This window comes from Scyliorhinus torazame, chromosome 9, assembly GCF_047496885.1.
Source record: "Scyliorhinus torazame isolate Kashiwa2021f chromosome 9, sScyTor2.1, whole genome shotgun sequence".
Classification (NCBI taxonomy): Eukaryota; Metazoa; Chordata; class Chondrichthyes; order Carcharhiniformes; family Scyliorhinidae; genus Scyliorhinus; species Scyliorhinus torazame.
In genome coordinates, this window is record NC_092715.1 from 79,431,481 (window position 1) to 79,452,153 (window position 20,673).

General features: G+C 48.0%; 1 protein-coding gene across 11 annotated transcripts in view; it reads left to right on the top strand.

Annotated features, from left to right (window-relative positions):
• ssbp2b (single stranded DNA binding protein 2b) overlaps positions 1–20,673 on the top strand; it is a 645,808-nt gene that overhangs the window by 598,797 nt on the left and 26,338 nt on the right. For all 11 annotated transcript variants that reach the window (XM_072516205.1, XM_072516207.1, XM_072516208.1 and 8 more), the window contains 2 exons: positions 3,692–3,720; positions 13,680–13,778. In XM_072516205.1, the coding sequence (XP_072372306.1) occupies positions 3,692–3,720; positions 13,680–13,778 (128 nt within the window). The remainder of the gene's footprint in view (positions 1–3,691; positions 3,721–13,679; positions 13,779–20,673) is intronic.

Sequence of the window (20,673 nt, forward strand, 5' to 3'; positions counted from 1 at the left end):
ATTGAAGGGTAAGTATGGGCCAGCTGAATGTTCGCTTTCAGGTACCAACTTTTGCAAGTTCAAATTTCTGACCTATTACTTTGACTCCACTGCCTTAGTTGGATAAAGTTTTATTTTATCAACCAGGCAGCTGGAAATGAGACATTCCATTTGGAGAAGAAACTGGTCAGAAATATTTGCATTCCTTGAATTTGTCTTGCTGATTGTTGAGTCATATTGAATGCAGTTGCACTGAAGTAAACAGCTCTAAGTAATAGGTTCTGCCTGTAGATCTGGTAGATGCCACTTCTAGGGGTAAACATTTGAAATTCAATTGGAGTGCAGGTAAATTGAAATGTAGTGCAAAGGATTTTTTGAATTATACAGGGCGCAATCCAATGGCACGCTGCGCCCGAAAAGCAACTCGCCGCGCGCAACATGGCCAATAGAAGCCAGAAGACCCCCGCTCCCGGAATTTACCCTGCTCGCAACGCCTCGCGAGATCTACTGCGATCTCGCAAGATGTTTGCGATGTAAATTGTGGGCAGGATCACTTTTTAGCAAATCTGCATATTAGAGCGAGACAGCTAGTCTCACTTTAATATACAGTTTTTCGAGGTACCCCATTTGCTTCCGAGCCCTCAGGCAAGTGCCGATCAGTGCTGGTCTCCACAAATGGGGACCATCGGAACGGCACTTGTGGGGGTCTCCCAGGGGTTCGGAGGCCCCCAAGTGCATGCCCTTTGGGCAGTGTGGTACCCTGGCACTTCTGGTGCCACCCAGGCACCCTGACTTTGCCAGCTTGGCACCGCACCCTAGCATGTGAGCCTGGCATCCAGACAGTGCCACCTGGGTGCCAACCAGGTCCACCATTCAGAATTAGATCATGACTAATCTGTACCTCAATTCCTTTTACAGGCCTGAGTTTTATGTGACAAAAGCCCCAAAACAGTGAGAGACCTATAGTACATCTATGAACTATACTGCACTACTTTGTATAATAATTGAACATATATATGTGGAGGCTGGTTTAGCTCAGTTGTCTGGACAGCTAGACCAATTCCTATACCAGCTGAGGTTGTTCATGTAGGCCTGCCTTCTCAACCTTGCCCATCTCCTGAGGTGTGGTCACCCCCCAGTTAAATCACCGGCAGTCAGCTCTCCCCCTCAAAGGGGAAAGCAGCCTATGGTCATCTGGGACTATGGTGACTTTACTTACTTTTACTTTTTTATTATTATTATCATTATTATTGGGCAGCATGGTAGCACAGTGGGTAGCACTGTCGCTTCACAGCTCCAGGGTCCCAGGTTCGATTCCCATTTGGGTCGCTGTCTGTGCGGAGTATGCACGTTCTCCCCGTGTCTGCGTGGGTTTCCTCTGGGTGCTCCGGTTTCCTCCCTCAAGTCCCGAAAGACATGCTGTTAGGTCATTTGGACATTCTGAATTCTCCCTCTGTGTACCCGAACAGGTGCCGGAATGTGGCGACTGGGGGATTTTCACAGTAACTTCATTGCAGTGTTAATGTAAGCCAACTTGTGACAATAAAGATTATTATTATATTATTATTAATGTGCACATTTGGATATTGGTGAACTCATTCTCCCAAGTGAGAGTCAGTCATCAAGGACAGTGGAAAAGGGAAAAGAGCATTGCTGCGATTTTGTACTAAAAATCATGGCAAAACTGGCAGAGTTTACACAATTACTTCTCTGAATCTGACAAAACTTCTGGAATTCACAGATGCAGTTAAATATGGAAATCCAGAAGTTGCTGCCAGTGATTCTGGGTACGGTCAAATCGAATGGGAACAGAGTCCCATAATGAGTGCATTTAGCCAAGTATTTCCAGGCGCTCGCAATGCCGACAACCACCCCACTATCTACCAGGACTGTAGTTCTATTTGAGGCCTCAGCGGGGAATGCCCCACCAAGGCTGCACTTAGTCCCGTTTCCTGCACTGAGGAGCTCCGCTCTCTGGAATTCCTCAATGCAGTCGACTCCCCAACGTGACCCACCCCAAAGCCCCAACTCATCTGTAAGGGGGTCCTCGGGTCCCACTGCAACCGTGCAGATATTCCCAGGGCTGATCCCCGTCGCGGCAAAAATGCCAGCTTGGCACTTCCAGCCTGACACTGCCATTGCCAGCTGGCGGTGCCAAGGTGCCATCAGTAGTACCAGGGTGTCATTCTGTTCAAAGAGCAAGCACCTGAGGCCTCCAATCTCCTGGGAGACCCCCACGAGTGCTGTTCCATCTGGTCCCCATTTGTGGAGGTCTTCAAGGCGAAGGGGTTAGACCCCAACGCCTCGGGTAGATAATGGGAGAGCATATTAGAGTCAGTCTAGCTGTCTCACTCTAATTTGCAGGTTTGGAAAATAGTGATTCCGCCCACAATGGCGGGATTCAGACCATGACGTCTTGCGAGATCGCATTAGATCTCACGATGCATGGTGAGCCGGGTGGATCCTTTCAGGCGCAACGCCCCAATGTCTTCCTTTAGGTACACTATTGAAGCTCACTCGGACTACAATCAAATAAAAATTACTGAAGTAACAGGAGCCTGCCTTTTTAAACTACTAGCCTTGCTGTAAAAACCCTTGAAAAGGTTGCTGAGCATCTTTCATCCTGGAAACTTGATTTCATATTTGTAGAATATCAAATTTCTCCATTACAATTAGAAAACAATTAGATAGTTCATAGAATCATAGAATTTACAGTGCAGATGGAGGCCATTCAGCCCATCGAGTCTGCACCGGTCCTTTGAAAGAGCATCCTACTTAAGCCCACACCTCCACCCTATTCCAGTAGCCCCACCGAACCTTTTCTGGACATTAAGGGCAATTTAGCATGGCCAATCAGCTGTGAAGCAACAGTGCTAACCACCGTGTTACCGTGCCGCCCTGGTATTTACTTTCTTAAAGCTTGCTTATTTAACCTTCTTTCCATATTAAACCAATACGTATGTCTCAATCATTTATTTAATTCGCTATAAAGTTTTTAATTAAACGTGATAGATATCAGTGCATTCACTTCTTGGTTTGTTGTCTGTGGGAATACGTCAGCGTGTTTGGCTGCTGACCATGGTTAATGACATTGTTGTTGCTGGACACCTAGAGACCTCCTTGACTTGGTCCTGGATTTACATTTAGATTGGGAAAAGCGATATCTATGTTGCAGAATTTGCGAGATCTTTGCGGGCAACTTTCTTCGAGCTCTGCAGTGAGCGTGCTCAACTGGCCTCTGACTACAAGTTCTGGACCAATCCGAATTTAACACTACAAATTATTTACAGGATACGATGTGAGAATGTTCAATTTCTAGTGACATACGGTTTGTAAAGTTGAAGCATGAGTCTTGCATATGATATTAAGGACAACCTGGAAATGTGAATCCCATCTCTTTAAGGTAGTTTCTGCGTGTAAAGCGCAATCTAATTTTTATTAAACACTTGTGGTCTTGAAAGTGTAAGGAAACCTGAAGTTAAATCACATATTTGTTTTTTGCAAACCAATGTCATTTATTAGGCCAGTGGCTCTGAAACATAATTACCCGAATCGTGTTGCAAAGATGTACTCTGATTAACTTACCTCAATCCTTCCTGTGCATCTAACAGTTTTACCTGACTGAAAGATCTCCATCAAGTGCTGCAGGGAAGTAATAGAGCTCAGATGGATGAAACAAAAACTAATTATGATGTTTGTCTTTTAATTTCAGGCTCTGGAGACATGGATGGCATTTCCAAGGTAAACATCATTTTTAATAAGCATGCTATTTTTAGCTTTTAACTTAGAAGTATACATTAAGTATACATAAGAAAATCTTTTGTTACAATCTGAGTGAATTTTTAGGGCTTGAGATTTTAAGATTCAACTCTTATAAATACCATTTGTATCCGACACCAATGTTAATGACTGATTTAATTTAAAATAGTGAAACCAGTTGCATTATTAGAATGAAATAAATATTTAAACTGGAGTTTAGTTTGATAAATTTTCCTCCAAATTTTATTATGAAAAATTTGGTTTATTTTCCTTTCCAGATTGCCATTAATGTATGCAGATATTTTCACTTTGATTTCAAATTGTTTATCAGGTTTGTCAGGAGGTCTTGTGACTCAGTAGGTTGTTCCCCTGCTTCTGAGCCAGAAACTCTGGGTGCAAGTCCCACTCCAGGATGTGTTGGGCGTGGAAGGAGGGTTCATGCTGTGGTTCAACAGGTGTATGATCAGATTTCTAATACTTCCCCATTATTCCCCAAAGTGAGGGGGGGAAAGTGTGTGAAGATATGAAACAAAATTCATTGAGTAAATGAACTATGCAAATCCAGGGCCCAAGATTCAATCCCAAGTCTGGTTTGCATTAGGTTGGTGTACTTCAGTTTGCTTCTAATAACTGCCTTTTAGGTTAGGCAGTTATTTTTAAAATTTTCATTTTGTAGTATTATCGAACTAAAACTTGAGGACATGATTCAGTGGACAGAACCTAAAGTTCGCTGAACGTTGCATTTAATGCGGTGTTTCTCGGTGGCTACAGTGCCAAGAAACATCCCACTGTCCAACGGCACTTTGCCGGACCTTTTGGTCTTGGGGAGATTCTCTCTGCCAAGACCGGGCTTTTCGGGATTTCCTGCTGGCAAGCTGATCTCGCCAGCAATAAAGGCTCCTCGCAGATCAGGAAGCCATTTTGTCCAGCAACCCCAATCTTCTCCCCACCCCCCTTCAGGCCTTGCCCCGCTTTATTGAGTCCCCCGCCCCCACCCCAGCCCCAAAAACCTTGGGGTGGCCCCTGGAAACTTCCCCCCACTCCCTCAAAGTGGCAATGCGCTCCCGGACCCAACACCTGACAATGATCCCCAACCCACCACAATGTTCAACACACTATGGGAGGGGACCCTGGCCACCCCCCCCCCCCACCCCCACCCCAGCACCCACACAGGACACCCCCCGCCAGATCACCATCACATACAAAAAACCAGTTTGGCACTGCCAACTTGGGAGGCTGGCAGTGACCCTGCCAGCTGACTGCCAGCTGGGCACCTTGACAGTGCCAGGCTGGCAGTCAGGTGCCAGGGTGTCTGGGTGGCACAGGCAATTCCAGGGTATCACCCTACCCAAAGGGTATAAATCTAGGGGCCTCCAATTCTCTGGAAGACCCCCACAGTGCCGTTCTGTCTGGTCCCTTTTTATGGAGACCAGCACTGAACAGCACTCGCCCAAAGGTCTCCGAGGCAAAGAAGATAAATTCCAAGCCTTGGGTACCTTGGGACCAGCTGTCTTGCTTTAATATGCAGAATTGCATAAAGGGGGGCGGGATTCACATCACAACATCTCATAAGAATGTATTAAATCTTGCGAGGCGTTGCAAGCTGGGCCAGGGTTTAGAGAACCCCAAAGTATATCATGGAGTTCATCTGACCCACAACTTTTAATAGATAGTGGTATGGGGAGCACACGGCCCACTCTACAAGTGTGGTACAGCAGAAATGGAAAAGTACTTTTTAAAGCAAAACAATGTTTATTCTATTAACTCAAGTTAACCTTTTTAAACCATACAGTGAACATCATAGCAACCATCAATTCAAATACAACCCCCAAAGAATACAACACTAAGTAATCTTTTACGCTTTCCTTTTACCATCCATAAGACTTTAAAAAAAACCGTTGAAACACAAAGATCAGGTTTAAATTCACGATTGAGAGCAGTTATTAGTTTTAAACCACGAAAGGATCAATTTACAGTCTTTAGATTGCCGAGACAGAGACTCATACACTTTCTGGCTGTGACTGCAGCTAACCAGCTCTGAAAACGAAACTAAAACACACCCTGCAGCAAACAGCCTAAAACAAAAGTAAAAAGCTGACAGACAGCCCAGCTTCACCCACACTCTGACATCACTGATAAACACCCATTTCTTAAAGGTATTCTCACATGACACCTCCCTCCAAGAAAAATAAAATAAACAATCAAATTCAAGATGTTTTCAATTTTCACCTTTTCACTATCCTTAAGAAATGCACACAGTAAATATACTTTTTCGTTTTAGGAAGTGGCCCTACGCAATCAATTAGGACCCTTGTAAAAGGTTCCTCGAATGCTGGAATGGGTATTAAGGGCGCTGGTTTTATCACTGCTTGGGGTTTCCCTATCACTTGACATGTGTGACATGATTGACAAAATTTAACTACATCTTTATGTAGTCCAGGCCAATAAAAGTATTTCTGGATTTTAACTTGAGTTTTCCTTATTCCCAAATGACCTCCCACTGGTACCTCATGAGCAACTCGCAACACCTCCTTTCTATACCCTACCGGCAATACTACTTGATGAACTTCTGCCCATATTTCATCCTCCTGCATATGTAAAGGTCTCCATTTTCTCATCAAGACATTACTTTTATGGTAATAACACTCTTGATATACACTCAGATTTCTCTTCCATGTATGATTTCTGATACATCCGTTTTATTTCTATATCTTTCTGTTGTAACTCTGCCAATTTTCCTGAACTAAAAATATCCGCCTCATTCTCCACCTGTTCTTGTTCTTTTTCAACCATCTGATCAAAAATCGTTTCTGATAATTGCACTTCAACTTCATCTTCAACTTTGATTTCTCCTCTTGTCTTAACCTGTGACTTTGTGACAATCTGGAAAAATCCCAGGATACTTGACCTTCAATACTTCAGTTGTCGGATTTTCCACTGGGAGGGTTTAAACTAGTCTGGCAGGGGGGTGGGCACGGGAGCAATAGGTCAGAAGGTGAGAGCATTGAGGGAGAACTAGGGAATAGGGACAGTGTGGCTCTGAGGCAGAGCAGACAGGGAGAAGTTGCTGAACACAGCGGGTCTGTTGGCCTGAAGTGCATATGTTTTAATGCAAGAAGTATTACGGGTAAGGCAGATGAACGTAGAGCTTGGATTAGTACTTGGAACCATGATGTTGTTGCCATTACAGAGACCTGGTTGAGGGAAGGGCAGGATTGGCAGCTAAACGTTCCAGGATTTAGATGTTTCAGGTGGGATAGAGGGGGATGTAAAAGGGGTGGCGGAGTTGCGCTACTGGTTAGGGAGAATATCACAGCTGTACTACGGGAGGACACCTCAGAGGGCAGTGAGACTATATGGGTAGAGATCAGGAATAAGAAGGGTGCAGTCACAATGTTGGGGGTTTACTACAGGCCTCCCAACAGCCAGCAGGAGATAGAGGAGCAGATAGGTAGACTGATTTTGGAAAAGAATAAAAACAACAGGGTTATGGTGATGGGAGACTTCAACTTCCCCAATATTGACTGGGACTCACTTAGTGCCAGGGGCGTAGACGGGGCAGAGTTTGTAAGGAGCATCCAGGAGGGCTTCTCAAAACAATATGTAGACAGTCCAACGAGGGAAGGGGCGGTACTGGACCTGGTATTGGGGAATGAGCCCTGCCAGGTGGTAGAAGTTTCAGTAGGGGAGAATTTCGGGAACAGTGACCACAATTCAATAAGTTTTAAAGTGCTGGTGGACAAGGATAAGAGTGGTCCTAGGATGAATGTGCGAAATTGGGGGAAGGCTAATTATAACAATATTAGGTGGGAACTGAAGAACCTAGATTGGGGGCGGATGTTTGAGGGTAAATCAACATCTGACATGTGGAAAGTAGGAAGGAACTTAAGCAAGGAGTCAGGAGGGCTAGAAGGGGCCACGAAAAGTCATTGGCAAATAGGGTTAAGGAAAATCCCATGGCTTTTTACACGTACATAAAAAGCAAGAGGGTAGCCAAGGAAAGGGTTGGCCCACTGAAGGATAGGCAAGGGAATCTATGTGTGGAGCCAGAGGAAATGGGCGAGGTACTAAATGAATACCAAAGAGAAGGAATTGGTGGATGTTGAGTCTGGAGAAGGGTGTGTAGATAGCCTGGGTCATATTGAGATCCAAAAAGACGAGGTGTTGGGCGTCTTAAAAAATATTAAGGTAGATAAGCCCCCAGGGCCTGATGGGATCTACCCCAGAATACTGAAGGAGGCTGGAGAGGAAATTGCTGAGGCCTTGACAGAAATCTTTGGATCCTCACTGTCTTCAGGTGATGTTCAGGAGGACTGGAGAATAGCCAATGTTGTTCCTCTGTTTAAGAATGGTAGCAAGGATAATCCAGGGAACTACAGGCCGGTGAGCCTCACTTCAGTGGTAGGGAAATTACTGGAGGGAATTCTTCGAGACAGGATCTACTCCCATTTGTAAGCAAATGGACGTATTAGTGAGAGGCAGCATGGTTTTGTGAAGGGGAGGTCGTGTCTCACTAACTTGATAAGAGTTTTTTGAGGAGGTCACAAAGATGATTGATGCAGGTAGGGCAGTGAATGTTGTCTATATGGACATCAGTAAGGCCTTTGACAAGGTCCCTCATGGTAGACTAGTACAAAAGGTGAAGTCACACGGGATCAGGGGTGAGCTGGCAAGGTGGATACAGAACTGGCTAGGTCATAGAAGGCAGAGAGTAGCAATGGAAGGATGCTTTTCTAATTGGAGGTCTGTGACCAGTGGTGTTCCGCAGGGGTCAGTGCTGGGACCTTTGCTGTGTGTAGTATATATAAATGATTTGGAGGAAAATGTAACTGGTCTGATTAGTAAGTTTGCAGACGACACAAAGGTTGGTGGAATTGCGGATAGCGATGAGGACTGTCAGAGGATACAGCAGGATTTAGATTGTTTGGCGACCTGGGCGGAGAGATGGCAGATGGAGTTTAATCCGGACAAATGTGAGGTAATGCATTTTGGAAGGTCTGATGCAGGTAGGGAATATACAGTGAATGGTAGAACCCTCAAGAGTATTGAAAGTCAGAGAGATCTAGGAGTACAGGTCCACACGTCACTGCAAGGGGCAACACAGGTGGAGAAGGTAGTCAAGAAGGCATATGGCATGCTTGCCTTCATTGGCCAGGGCATTGAATATAAGAATTGGCAAGTCATGTTGCAGCTGTATAGAACCTTAATTAGGCCACACTTGGAGTATAGTGTTCAATTCTGGTTGCCACACTACCAGAAGGATGTGGATGCTTTCGAGAGGGTGCAGAAGAGATTTACCAGAATGTTGCCTGGTATGGAGGGCATTAGCTATGAGGAGTGGTTGAATAAACTCGGTTTGTTCTCACTGGAACGACGGAGGTTGAGGGGCGACCTGATAGAGGTCTACAAAATTATGAGGAGCAGAGACAGAGTGGATAGTCAGAGGCTTTTCCCCAGGGTAGAGGGGTCAATTACTAGGGGGCATAGGTTTAAGGTGAGAGGGGCAAGGTTTAGAGTAAATGTACGAGGCAAGTTTTTTACGCAGAGGGTAGTGGGTGCCTGGAACTCGCTACCGGAGGAGGTGGTGGAAGCAGGGACGATAGTGACATTTAAGGGGCATCTTGACAAATACATGAATAGGATGGGAATAGAGGGATACGGACCCAGGAAGTGTAGAAGATTGTAGTTTAGTCGGGCAGCATGGTCGGCACGGGCTTGGAGGGCCGAAGGGCCTGTTCCTGTGCTGTACATTTCTTTGTTCTTTGTTCTTATCAACCACAGTAAGCATCACTCCCACCTGCGATCCAGTTATATCATTACCCAAGATAAACTGTATTCCTGGACAAGATATTTTCTCCATTACTCCTACTACCAATTCACGACTCTTCACTGGACTTTGCAAACTTACCTTATATAATGGAACACTACTCCTCTCACCCTGAATTCCACAGATTACCACCTTTTCTGGCAACATCCTTCCCAAACTACATAACTCTTCATCTCTTACCATTAAAGATTGACTAGCTCCCGTATCTCTTAAAATTGTGACTTCTTTACCTGCTCCTCCTGATACACATAAGTAAACCTTACCCACTCAAGTAAATTCTTTAAAGATATCTGGCACCTTCTTTATCAATCACCTCTTGATCAGGCTGTACAATCTTTTGCACCTCCTTCACTTCGCTTGGGCTTTCCTTTACCACTTTAACACACCCCACTGTCATACCCTGTTTTACCACATCAGCCTTCCCAGTGCTTTTCTTCAACCACCAACACTGTGACTTTACATGGCCTAGTTTATTACAGTGAAAACATTTGAAACTTTTCATGTCTCTTCCATCCTCCTGGATTTCTTTTTTAATCTGAGGCACACTCTCCTAATTATCTCCCATCAGATCACCTTTACCATTTGAGTATTTCTCATGTCCCCAGTTTCTATCCCTCACAGGCTGAAACTGATTTCGGAAACCAAGCTTTGATTTATGAACTAATTCATAATCATCTGCCATTTCTGCTGCTAATCTCGCAGTTTTAACTCTCTGCTCTTCCACATGAGTTCTCACTACATCAGGATGTGAATTTTTAAACTCCTCCCAAAGTATAATTTCTCTGAGAGATTCATATGTTTGGGCTATTTTCAAAGCCCCTATCCACCTATCAAAAGTACTCCGTTTGAGCCTTTCAAACTCATGCATGTTTGACCAAATTCTTTCCTTAAATTTCTAAACCTTTGCCTGTAGGCTTCAGGCATTAGTTCATATGCACCTCAGATGGATTTTTTTCAGCTCCTCATACGTCCCAGATACTTCCTCCGGTAGTGATGCAAACACTTCACTTGCCCTACCTACCAGCTTTGTTTGAATCAGTAATAACCACATGTCCTGTGGCCATTTCATTTGTTTAACTGCCTTCTCAAATGAAATGAAAAAGGCTTCCACCTCCTTCTCATCAAACCTTGGCAATGCTTGGACATATTTAAATAGATCCCCACCAAGCCTTCAACTATGACGCTCTTTCTCACTATCCTCATCACTATCCTCCAACTGTACGTTTCCCTTTACGTATGCCAATTTGAACTGACTGTCATGTTTCATAGCCATTTTCTGAAGTTCAAACTCTCTCTTTTTCCCTTTCCTCTCTATCTATTTCCTTTTGTTCTGCTAGGGCTTTTCTTTCTTAGTTTCTTTCTTCTGTCACCTTTTCTTTTTCCCCGATCTGTATTTCCCTCTCTCTTTCTTTTTCTCTCATTGCACAATCAAACTGCTTTAATTCTTTTTCATGTTCAAGTTGCTTAATCTGCAACTGGATCTTCGCCATTTCTAATGAGTCAGACTGTATCTCAGGCAACTTTAATGCTTAGCCACCGCCATAATTACATAATCTTTTCCCATTTTGTCAGGTAATGTTAACTGCAATGTTTTTGCCAAATCTAAAAGTCTGTTTTTAGTTTCTGTCCCTAAGGTACTGCGTGTGACCACCTCCACCCCCAAAAACTTCAGAGCCTCTGAAAGAGCCATTGTCCACAACACACTCCCTATTAAAACTAAAATACCACACCTGAAAAGCAACCACAATATGCTCACCCATCACTGTCTTTAAGTTCACTAAGCCAATCCAATAGATACATTTTTATCCCCCCCGAGCCCCCAATTTGTTATGGGCCAGGGATTAGAGAACCCCAAAGTGTATCACGCAGTTCACCTGACCCACAACTTTTAATAGATTGTGGTATGAGAAGCACACGGCCCACTCTACAGATGTTGTATTGGAAAATGGAAAAGTATTTTTTAAAGCAATACAATGTTTATTAACTCAAGTTCACCTTTTTGAAACATACAGTGAACATCTTAGCAACCATCAATTCAAATACATCCCTGGATCTACTGTCATGTGAGAGTACCTTTAAGAAATGGGTGTTTATCAGTGATGTCAGAGTGTGGTGGAGCTGGGCTGCCTGTCAGCTTTTTACTTTTGTTTTAGGCTGTTTGCTGCAGGGTATGTTTTAGTTTCAGCAGCCCCCCTTCCCCACCCCATCAAGGACCCCTGCCTGAACGTTGAAGAGCAGTCCAGGCAGTAGGGTCAAAAATCACTGCATTTTTCGCATGCTCTTTTTTAACATCTGCTGCCCCAGACAGAAGTGTTTAAAGCAGCAGCTGTTACAAGTTTCAGAGGATTCCTTTAAAGACCAGTACACTTAGAAGATTTTGACAGCCTTTGAAATGCAAATCATACATTCAATTTCACATAGCAATGCATTCCATTAGTCAGTGATTGATAGTTTTATTATTCCAGCTTGGTGGTTTATTGATCTTTCTCTTCACGCTTGAATGCATTTCCATTACCCTGCTTTGATGCTGACCGCAATGTTTATAAACACTCTTGTTATGATTGACAGCCCCTCACCACATCATAAGCAGCCAAGTGCTTCCTGCTGTGAAAAAGAAGTCAAAGCAGGGCTAGAGGGGTTTGGTCGGGCAGGAGTAGTAAGATGTGCATTGTGGGAAGCAGGGGGCCTTCTGATGGACTTTGGAGGGCACCTCCATTATGCTCTGACTCCATTGACCCAGGAACCACCCCATCAAGGCACACTTGAAAATCCCAACTGAAAAGCTTGGAGCCTCACAGGCACTGGAGAGTTCCAGACAATTAATCGGATGCAAATGAGTACAAATGCTCCATTTACATCTTCGCGAAGGCGTAGAGCATGTAGTTCACTGCCACCGCTGGTGGGTGATCAGAGCATCGGAATGGAATCGGCACTGTTTTTAGGCCGACACTCGATTCTTTGCCGGATCGGTGAGCCCACTACCTGTGGCGGGTAGCAGAGAACCCACCAGAGTAAGGGAAGGGAACGGGGCGGGATTCTCTCAGCCCGGGGCTGGGCCGGAGAATCCCCCCGACCGGCGCAAATCGCATAGCGGAGAATTGGCACCGTTGGCACCAGCGTGGTTGGCTCGAGGCCCGCCAGCACCGTTCACACCTGCTCTCAGAAGGTGGGACCTCAGAGTGGAAGGGTCCGCGCCAGCCTGTTGGGGGGGGACGGGGAGAGGGCGCGGTCCGCCCGCCGGGGGGGGGGGGGGGGGGGGGGGAGAGGGGCCTCCGATATAGCCTGGTCCGCGATTGGGGTCCCCCGATCGGCGGGCTGGCCTCTCTGGCTGGTGGCCTCCTGCGCCATGTTGCGTCGGGGCCAGTGCGTTGAAGGGAGACACTGCGCATGCGCGTGTTGGCGCTGGTGCCACTGCGCATGCGCGGACCCCACGGCGCCCAGTTCATGGCAGGATCAGTAGCTGGTGCAGCGTGAGTCGCTCCAGTGCTGTGCTGGCCCCCTGTAGGGGCAAGAATTGCTGATCCTGAGGCCATGTTGACGCCGTCGAGAAACGCGACGGCATTTCCGACGGCGTCAACACTTAGCCTCAGGATCACAGAAACCCACCATGGGTTTTCAGTTTACTTCCATCACTGTCCATAAGAATGATAATTCCAAATTTTGCAAATTTGCATTGTTTTTGCATGCATAAATAAATAAATACATATAAAAGAGGACTCAAACAACATAAATTAGAATACAGTAACTATCCAAATAGTTGAAAAGGACACAGTGCATTGTTACCATGTAAAAGTGTATATGTACACCCAGTTATTCAGAAAATGTGCCCATAATTTCATTTGCATTTCAGAAACAAATTGAGACCTGCAGTTTAATTTGCCTTTAATTGTTGGAAGGCGTTTTTCATGTGAAAATAGTTTTATAAGTACATATGTTCTGGTTTCAAGTGGGAATAGCCACGGGTAAAATATGCTAGACTTCTGTTAAATATACGTATTCTAAGAATGTGTAGCAGAATTTATTATTAGTTTATTAACAAGCCTCTTTGCATTGTAATGTGATTAAAGCTTGCAATCAGATTGATGAATGTTCATTTATTTGTGTCTGCCCATAGAATTCTCCCAGTAACATAAGTATGAGTAATCCGCCTGGCACTCCACGTGATGATGGAGAGATGGGTGGGAACTTCCTGAATCCCTTTCAGAGTGACAGCGTAAGTATTATTTTTTTAATGGTCAATGCATCACTCGGCACATGAGATCCATTACTTGGATAAAGTATATGGGGAGCATATGCAGTTATGGTTCATCTCGAAGTTTCTTTTGAATCCTGCAGATACCTGCTGCATTCCTTTTTGCTGATTGGTAGCCATCAATTTTCCATATTGTGTTTACATTCAAACATGGTTAAGAAACAGAAATTTATCTTGAAAATGTCTTTTTTTGGTTACCCAACTAGTCTATAATGAATCCTCTTCCATCGTGAGACTTGGGGCACGATTCTCCCAAAAAATGTCGAAATTAATTTTGGCGGGTTTTTCAGGGAGTTTCCCACTGGCTCTGCTGGCGAGTTCCTCATCACTATTCAACGACACTTAGTCACTTTTTGGGGCCCTGGGGAGTTTCTCACCAGTTTAGCCACACTTAGAATTTTTTTTTAGCACTGGGGAGCTAAAAGTGAGGACACCCAATTATGGGATCCCTGGGGGTCCTTCCTCTTCAGCCCCCCCCAGCCTCCTTACAGCACCCTCTTCCTTCTAGAACCCACACCCATCACCCACCCAACCTTCCAGAGGCCCATATGTACCTGCCCTGAACTCCCTCACCCTTCAAAACCTCCCATAATCCTCATTCCATGGGCATGGCCCCCCTCACCCGCTGGCCCTTGGCCATCGGGGCACTCAGGCATCCTTGCACTGCCACCATGGCAGCCAGGCAGTCCTCCTGCTGACTTGGCAGTACCATCCGGGCATCTTGACAGCACCATGGTGACAGTGCCAAGGTATCAGCTGGGCAGTGCCATGGTGCCTACGTTCCTGGGGGAGGGCCAGGGAGCCACCCTGACCTCCTGGGGTCTCCGGTGACCCGGGAGATCCCCCGGGTGCCGTTCCACAAATGTGGACCAGCGCTGATCGGTGCCCGGCTGCAGCCGCCCTGGAGAGGCCGAAGAATTGAGGGAGGCCGGTGGATCCCCCGCAGGTAGGTCGTAAGTAGGTTTACGATCTACTTCCACGTGCGACATCTGGTCCCGCCTATTTGGGCCGGGCTTCTGACTCCGACGTCTCGCGGTACTTCGGAGAATCCTGGGAGGCGCGGAGCCTGCCTGGAGTGACTCACCAAGGTTGTTTAGACAGCACCTTCCAAATCCACAACCGCTACCATCTCGAAGAACAACAGTAGCAAATACCTGGGAATCCCACCACCTGGAGGTTTCTTTCTATTCACTCATCACCCTGACTTGGAAATATATCGCCGCTCCTTCACTTTCGCTGCGGCAACATCCTGGAACTCCCGCCTAATAACACAGTGGGTGTACCTACACCTCAAGGGCTGCTGCTGTTCAAGAAGGCAACTCACCACCACCTTCTGAAGGGCAACTAGGGATGGGCAATAAATACTGGCTTAACCAACCACGCCCACATCCCGTAAATGGAGTTTTAAAAGAAATCATAGTCCCCATGGTAACTGTATCAATAACTATTGCTGAGCTGAATCCATGAATGGGGTTTGGAGCTCAGGAAAGCATTCATAATGGGAATTCCATTGCATAATTGTATAAATAAAGCCTCCAGAGCTGAATAAATTAAAATCGTAATAGTTTGAGAGCCATTTGTTCCACTGTTGCAAAGACTCAATGGAAAGACCCAACCGATGGCTGGGCTTTCAGTGAAACAAGGTAAACATCTGTTCATCTATTTCAAAGGCTCAACAGATGGCTGGACATCTGGGCTGGGATTCTCCCCTACCCAGCGGGGCGGAGGGTCCCGGCAGGATGGAATGGCGGGAACCACTCCGGCGTCACGCCGCCCCAAATGTGCGGATTTCTCCGCACCTTTAGGGGCCAAGCCCTCACCGTGAGGGGCTAGGCGCGCGCCGGAGTGGTTTCGCTCCACCGGCTGGCGTGGAAGGCCTTTGACGCCACGCCAGCCGGGGCCGAAAAGACTTCACCAGTCGGCGGCAGTCCGCGCATGCGCAGGAGCGTCAGCGGCTGTTGACGTCATCCCCGCGCATGCGCAGGGAGGTTGTCTCTTACCCGTCGGCCATGGTGAAGGCTGTGGCCGAGGTGGAGGGAAAAGAGTGCCCCCACGGCACAGGCCCGCCTGCGGATCGGTGGGCCAGATTGCCCTGCGTCTCCCCCCCCCCCCCCCCCCCCCCCCAGGACCCCGGAGCCCGCCCGCGCCGCCTAGTCCCGCCGGTAAGAGAGATGGTTTGATTCTCGCCGGAGGGACAGGCATGACGGCAGCGGGACTTCGGCCCATCGTGGACAGGAGAATCGCCGGGGGGAGCCCGCCGACTGGCGCGATTCCCGCCCCCACCGAATATCCGGTGCCGGAGAATTCGGCAACCGGCGGGGGCGGGATTCACACCAGCCCCCGCCGATTCTCCGACCCGGCGGGGGGGTCGGAGAATCCCGCCCATGGTGAGAAAAAAAGATTAAATCATAGAGACAATTGGCACTTTAAAATCTGAATCTCAATATAGTTGTTTCCAAAAGGACACTTTATCCACTGGATAAAATATGCTCATACATCTGAACACTTCCACAATGCTGGTCGATTTAAGATTCACTTCCTTGTTCTAAATATTAACCTATCATCAATCAGTTTAAAAACATACGGCGGAATTCTCTGCCCCCCGTCGGGTCGGAGAATTGCCGAGCGATGGCATGGTCAGCGCGGCGCCGGTCAGGGTATGCTCCGAACCTCCTGCACAGGCCGGCGCACCGATTCTCCTGTCCGGATAGGCCGAGCGACCGTCAACCAAAAGCTGAGTCCTGCCGGCGGCGTTCTAACATCCTCTGAGCCGGTGGGACCTCAGCGTTGAAGGGCCTGTGGGCGGCCTGTGGGGGGGGGGGGGGGGGGGTCCGACCCCTGGGGGGGGCCTCCATAGTGGCCTTGCCCGCGATCGGGGCCCACCAATCGGCGGGCCGGCCTCTCTGTCGGGGGGCCTCCTTTCCTCCGCGCCGGCTCCTGTTGCCCTGCGCCATTTGGTATTGGGGTCGGCGCGGGGAAGAAGTCAACTGCGCATCCGCTAGTTGCCGCCGGCCCAACTGCAGGTTCACGCCGGGATCGGCAGCTGGAGCGGCGTGGGCGCCGACGCCGGTGTAAAACACTCCCGTTTTTACGCCGGCGCCAGCACTTAGCCGCCCGATGGAAGAATCGCGGCCATAATCTTTTTTTAAAATAAATTTAGAGTACCCAATTTTTTTTTTCTAATGAAGGGAAAATTTAGTATGGCCAATTCACCAACCATGCACATTTTTGGGTTGTGGGGGTGAGACCCACACAGACACAGAATGTGCAAACTCCGCAGGGACAGTGACCTGGGGCCGGGATCGAACCTGGGTCCTCTGTGCTGTGAGGCAGCAGTGCTAACCACTGCGCCACCGTGACGCCCTGTTATAAACATAGTCAACGTATCATGCAACACTACTTTATGAAATGTGAAGTTGTGAACTACTTTTGAACTTTCCTTTCAAAACGTTTCCGACTCCAGACTAGGCATCCCCATGGTTCAGATCTCCTCTGAGGGGTGGTGGACAACATTGGCTACTAAAATGGGCCCAACGCCATGGAAATAACTGGGGGTCTAAAATTCCCATCCTCTGACATGGAGTAGACAAGAGTGGGATTGCTGTGTGCAGGCTCACTACTTGCACTTTTGTCCTGCACCCTTAACAATCCTACATGATGGGAATGGGGGCCTTGGAATCAGATTCTACCCATCATTTTAAGTTTTTGTTACCATCAAGGACGGAGGCAAGGACATCCAGCCACTTCTTTAGTATTTGTGGTGAACTAGTAAGGCAATAGAAGAGATCCTTCTGACCAAATAGTTTACAATGTATCTTTAAGTTAAACCTCTGCTGCCAAACTGTAGTGAAATAGAGAACATGACAATGTATAGAAGCAGAATGTACTCTGGAAAGGTAGCACTTGCCACAGTGTTGTCTGTATATTATTGATGCACTCCATACCTTGAGGTAATGACTACAAAAATCAATATTGGTTTACCAAGCGGAGAGGAAAGTTTAATCCTCTCATTGTGGGTCTGATTTAAGTTTAGCTACCAGAGGTGAATGAATTGTAGCTGGGATTCTCTGTTCCAGATTTTGTGTCCCCTCCAGCGGAGAATCGGGACTGCGTCCTGCTGGTGCTAGGAGTGGCTTTGGTGTTGGATTCTTATGGCTTGACTATGTAAAAGTATAGATAGAGCAGAACATGCCAGTTTCCCTGCAGTGACTGGGGTCCGGCTGCCATTTTGAATGGATAGCCCGATCCCAGCATCCAGTGACAGGCCCCATCCCACTCACAATGTTGCCCCCCTCCCGCCCCGCGTGCCGACAAGGGGAAGACCCCCAACCCCTTGTCAAGGCCTCCCCACCACGGGAATAATGGTCAACCCCACCCCCCACATCACGCATTCATGAGGGTGACCTGAACCCCGACCCAACTCCCTGAGCTTACATCAGTCACTCCCTCCAGTCCCTGCCCCTAGCATTCCAAACAGTGCACTGCCCCCTGGCACCATGGGAGACACCCTGGCAGAGACTCCCTCGCCTAGTGCAATGGACCTTCGCCTACTGCAGTGGGGTCAAGGGGGTCAGCCCATTGCCCAGGTGCCCCTCTGCTGCTGCTAGACTGCAGAGGCAGGCCCCCCCCCCCCAAGGGTCCTGGGGGTTGGGTAGGCTCAGGCTGTGGGTAAGGGGTTGACTCCGGAATTCTTCCCTGGGATGGGGGTCCTTTGTCTGGACTGCCCCTTCCAGGACTGGGCAACCTAAAGACCACTCTTGGCATCGTGATCTCAGGCAGCCCCCTGTCAAAGATCTTCACCCTGACCCGACCTGTTTAAATTCTAAAGTGACCTTCTCACTCTGAACTGCTCTGCCTGACAGCTGATGGCAGACCAGACAGTTCTGGTCTGCTCACCTGCTGGCATCTATGGCAGAGCAGACTTGAGGGGCCAATTGCCCTATTCCTGTTCCATTGGTCTTTGTATTTATCAGTGCATTATGGCTGCAGTATGTACAGGAACTTATCAAAATATCTTTAACCTTTCAACCAGCAAGCAGAACAAGGTTAGCAATGTTGTGGGATCAGCATTACTTCTAAGATGCCCTTTAAATCACATGTCATTTTCGTTTGACCATATAGAATTATTTCTTACTCCATCATCGATGAATCAAAATCCTACAATTCCCTATCGAGCGCCAATGTGGCCCGGTGTTAGTTTGAATGCAATTTGAGCCATTGTGGTCAGGAGTCAACGCAATTTGAACTTTAAAAGAAATTCAATAGATTAAAGTCTACATGGGGCACAACTTGGATGGAATGAACCATAGGATCTTTGAGGAAAAGAGAATCTTCAGAAATGCTGGGAGCAGCTGATGACAAATATTATTAGCTCAATCTTTAAAAAAGCAAGATATGAACATGAAAATGCGGATCAGTTACTTTAATAACTGGATTGTGGAAATACTTGCGAGTACAAAAGTAAGTGGTAAATATGATGATTGGTCTCTATCAGGGCTGTGGAGCAGGGCGGTAAGGGGTACCCACTGAGGACCTGACTAATAATGTCAGTACGGAGACCGAGGCGGAGACCCAGTACAACGAGGCCCATGTGGCCACTCAGGCTGTGATTGAGCGGTGCATCGGACTGCTCAAAATGCAGTTACGATGCCTCGTCTGCTCTGGTGGTGCCCTGCAGTACACCTCCCAGAGGATCACCTGCCTTGTGGTGGTCTGCTATGTTATTCGCAACCTTGAACAGCAGCGAGGCGAAGAGATGGAGGTTGGCGATGAGGAACATGTGGCCACCGAGGAGGAGGAGAATGAGCAGGAGGAGGACAAGGGTGATGAGGCGGCGCTAGACCAGCAGGGGCTGGAGGATTAGCCCGGGGAGGAACCGGAGGACCAGCTGGAGGCTGCAGGACAGGCAGCAGCGGCAAAGGTCTGGCAAGCTCGGAGGGCCAGAGAAGCCCTCGATTCATTTAGTACGTGGCCTGATCTGTCATCGCTACCTTACCCACTCCCTACCACCATCTCCCACCCTCCCAGAATCTGTGCCACATCACTCAAGGGTGCTGGGACTGTGTCGGCACCGTCAGCAGATCACTGTCGATGGCAAGGGGGTGATGATAACCTGCAGAGAGCTGAGCGCCAGTGCTCCTCAATCTATGCCATAACCTGACCCCTGCCTGTCTGCTGAGTGTTCGCTCACATCCATCACCTGCACGCGGTGTGCCGGGAGGGGGCTTCCTGGAGAGATGAGCCAAGGGTTCGGAGGTCAGTCCGCATTGCGGAAGAAAGTGACAGAGGCATCATACTGCTTGTGCACAAGGATGTTTACTGTGTTTAACAATTCCCCACCACCCTGATGGTGCCACCCCCCCTTCCCCTACTGCCACCCCCCTCTGCCCCAGTGCCCTCAGTGTTCCTCGATGTGCTTTTCCTTCCTAGTTCTACTGCTACGTCTAGACATCTCCCCAGGATGCACATCAGAGCTGGAAACAGCCAGCTGCTGACCTCGCCCCGTGCCCTGGAGGGTATCCTCTGGGGCCGGAGGGCCCCGGCGCACTTGTTGATGGCACATGCACAGCCGTGTCACCCTGTCCCGTGTGCTGACTGTGAGACACGCCCTCATCAGAGGGGTGGGACTCGGGGGAGCTGGTGGCCATCGTTGCCACTTCATGGGACCGGTCCGGGTTGCCACCCAGTGGTCCCTCCTCCCAGTACACGGTGCCCATAGGGCCCTGGGGTTCACCTTGGGACAGAGGGGGTGCTGGTTCGAGCCCCAGCTGCCCCTGCATCATCTGGCTCTGCCAGCCCTGGCGGCTTCCCGATGCCTGCACCATTCCCCAATGACCGGGCCATGCTCTGCAGAGCC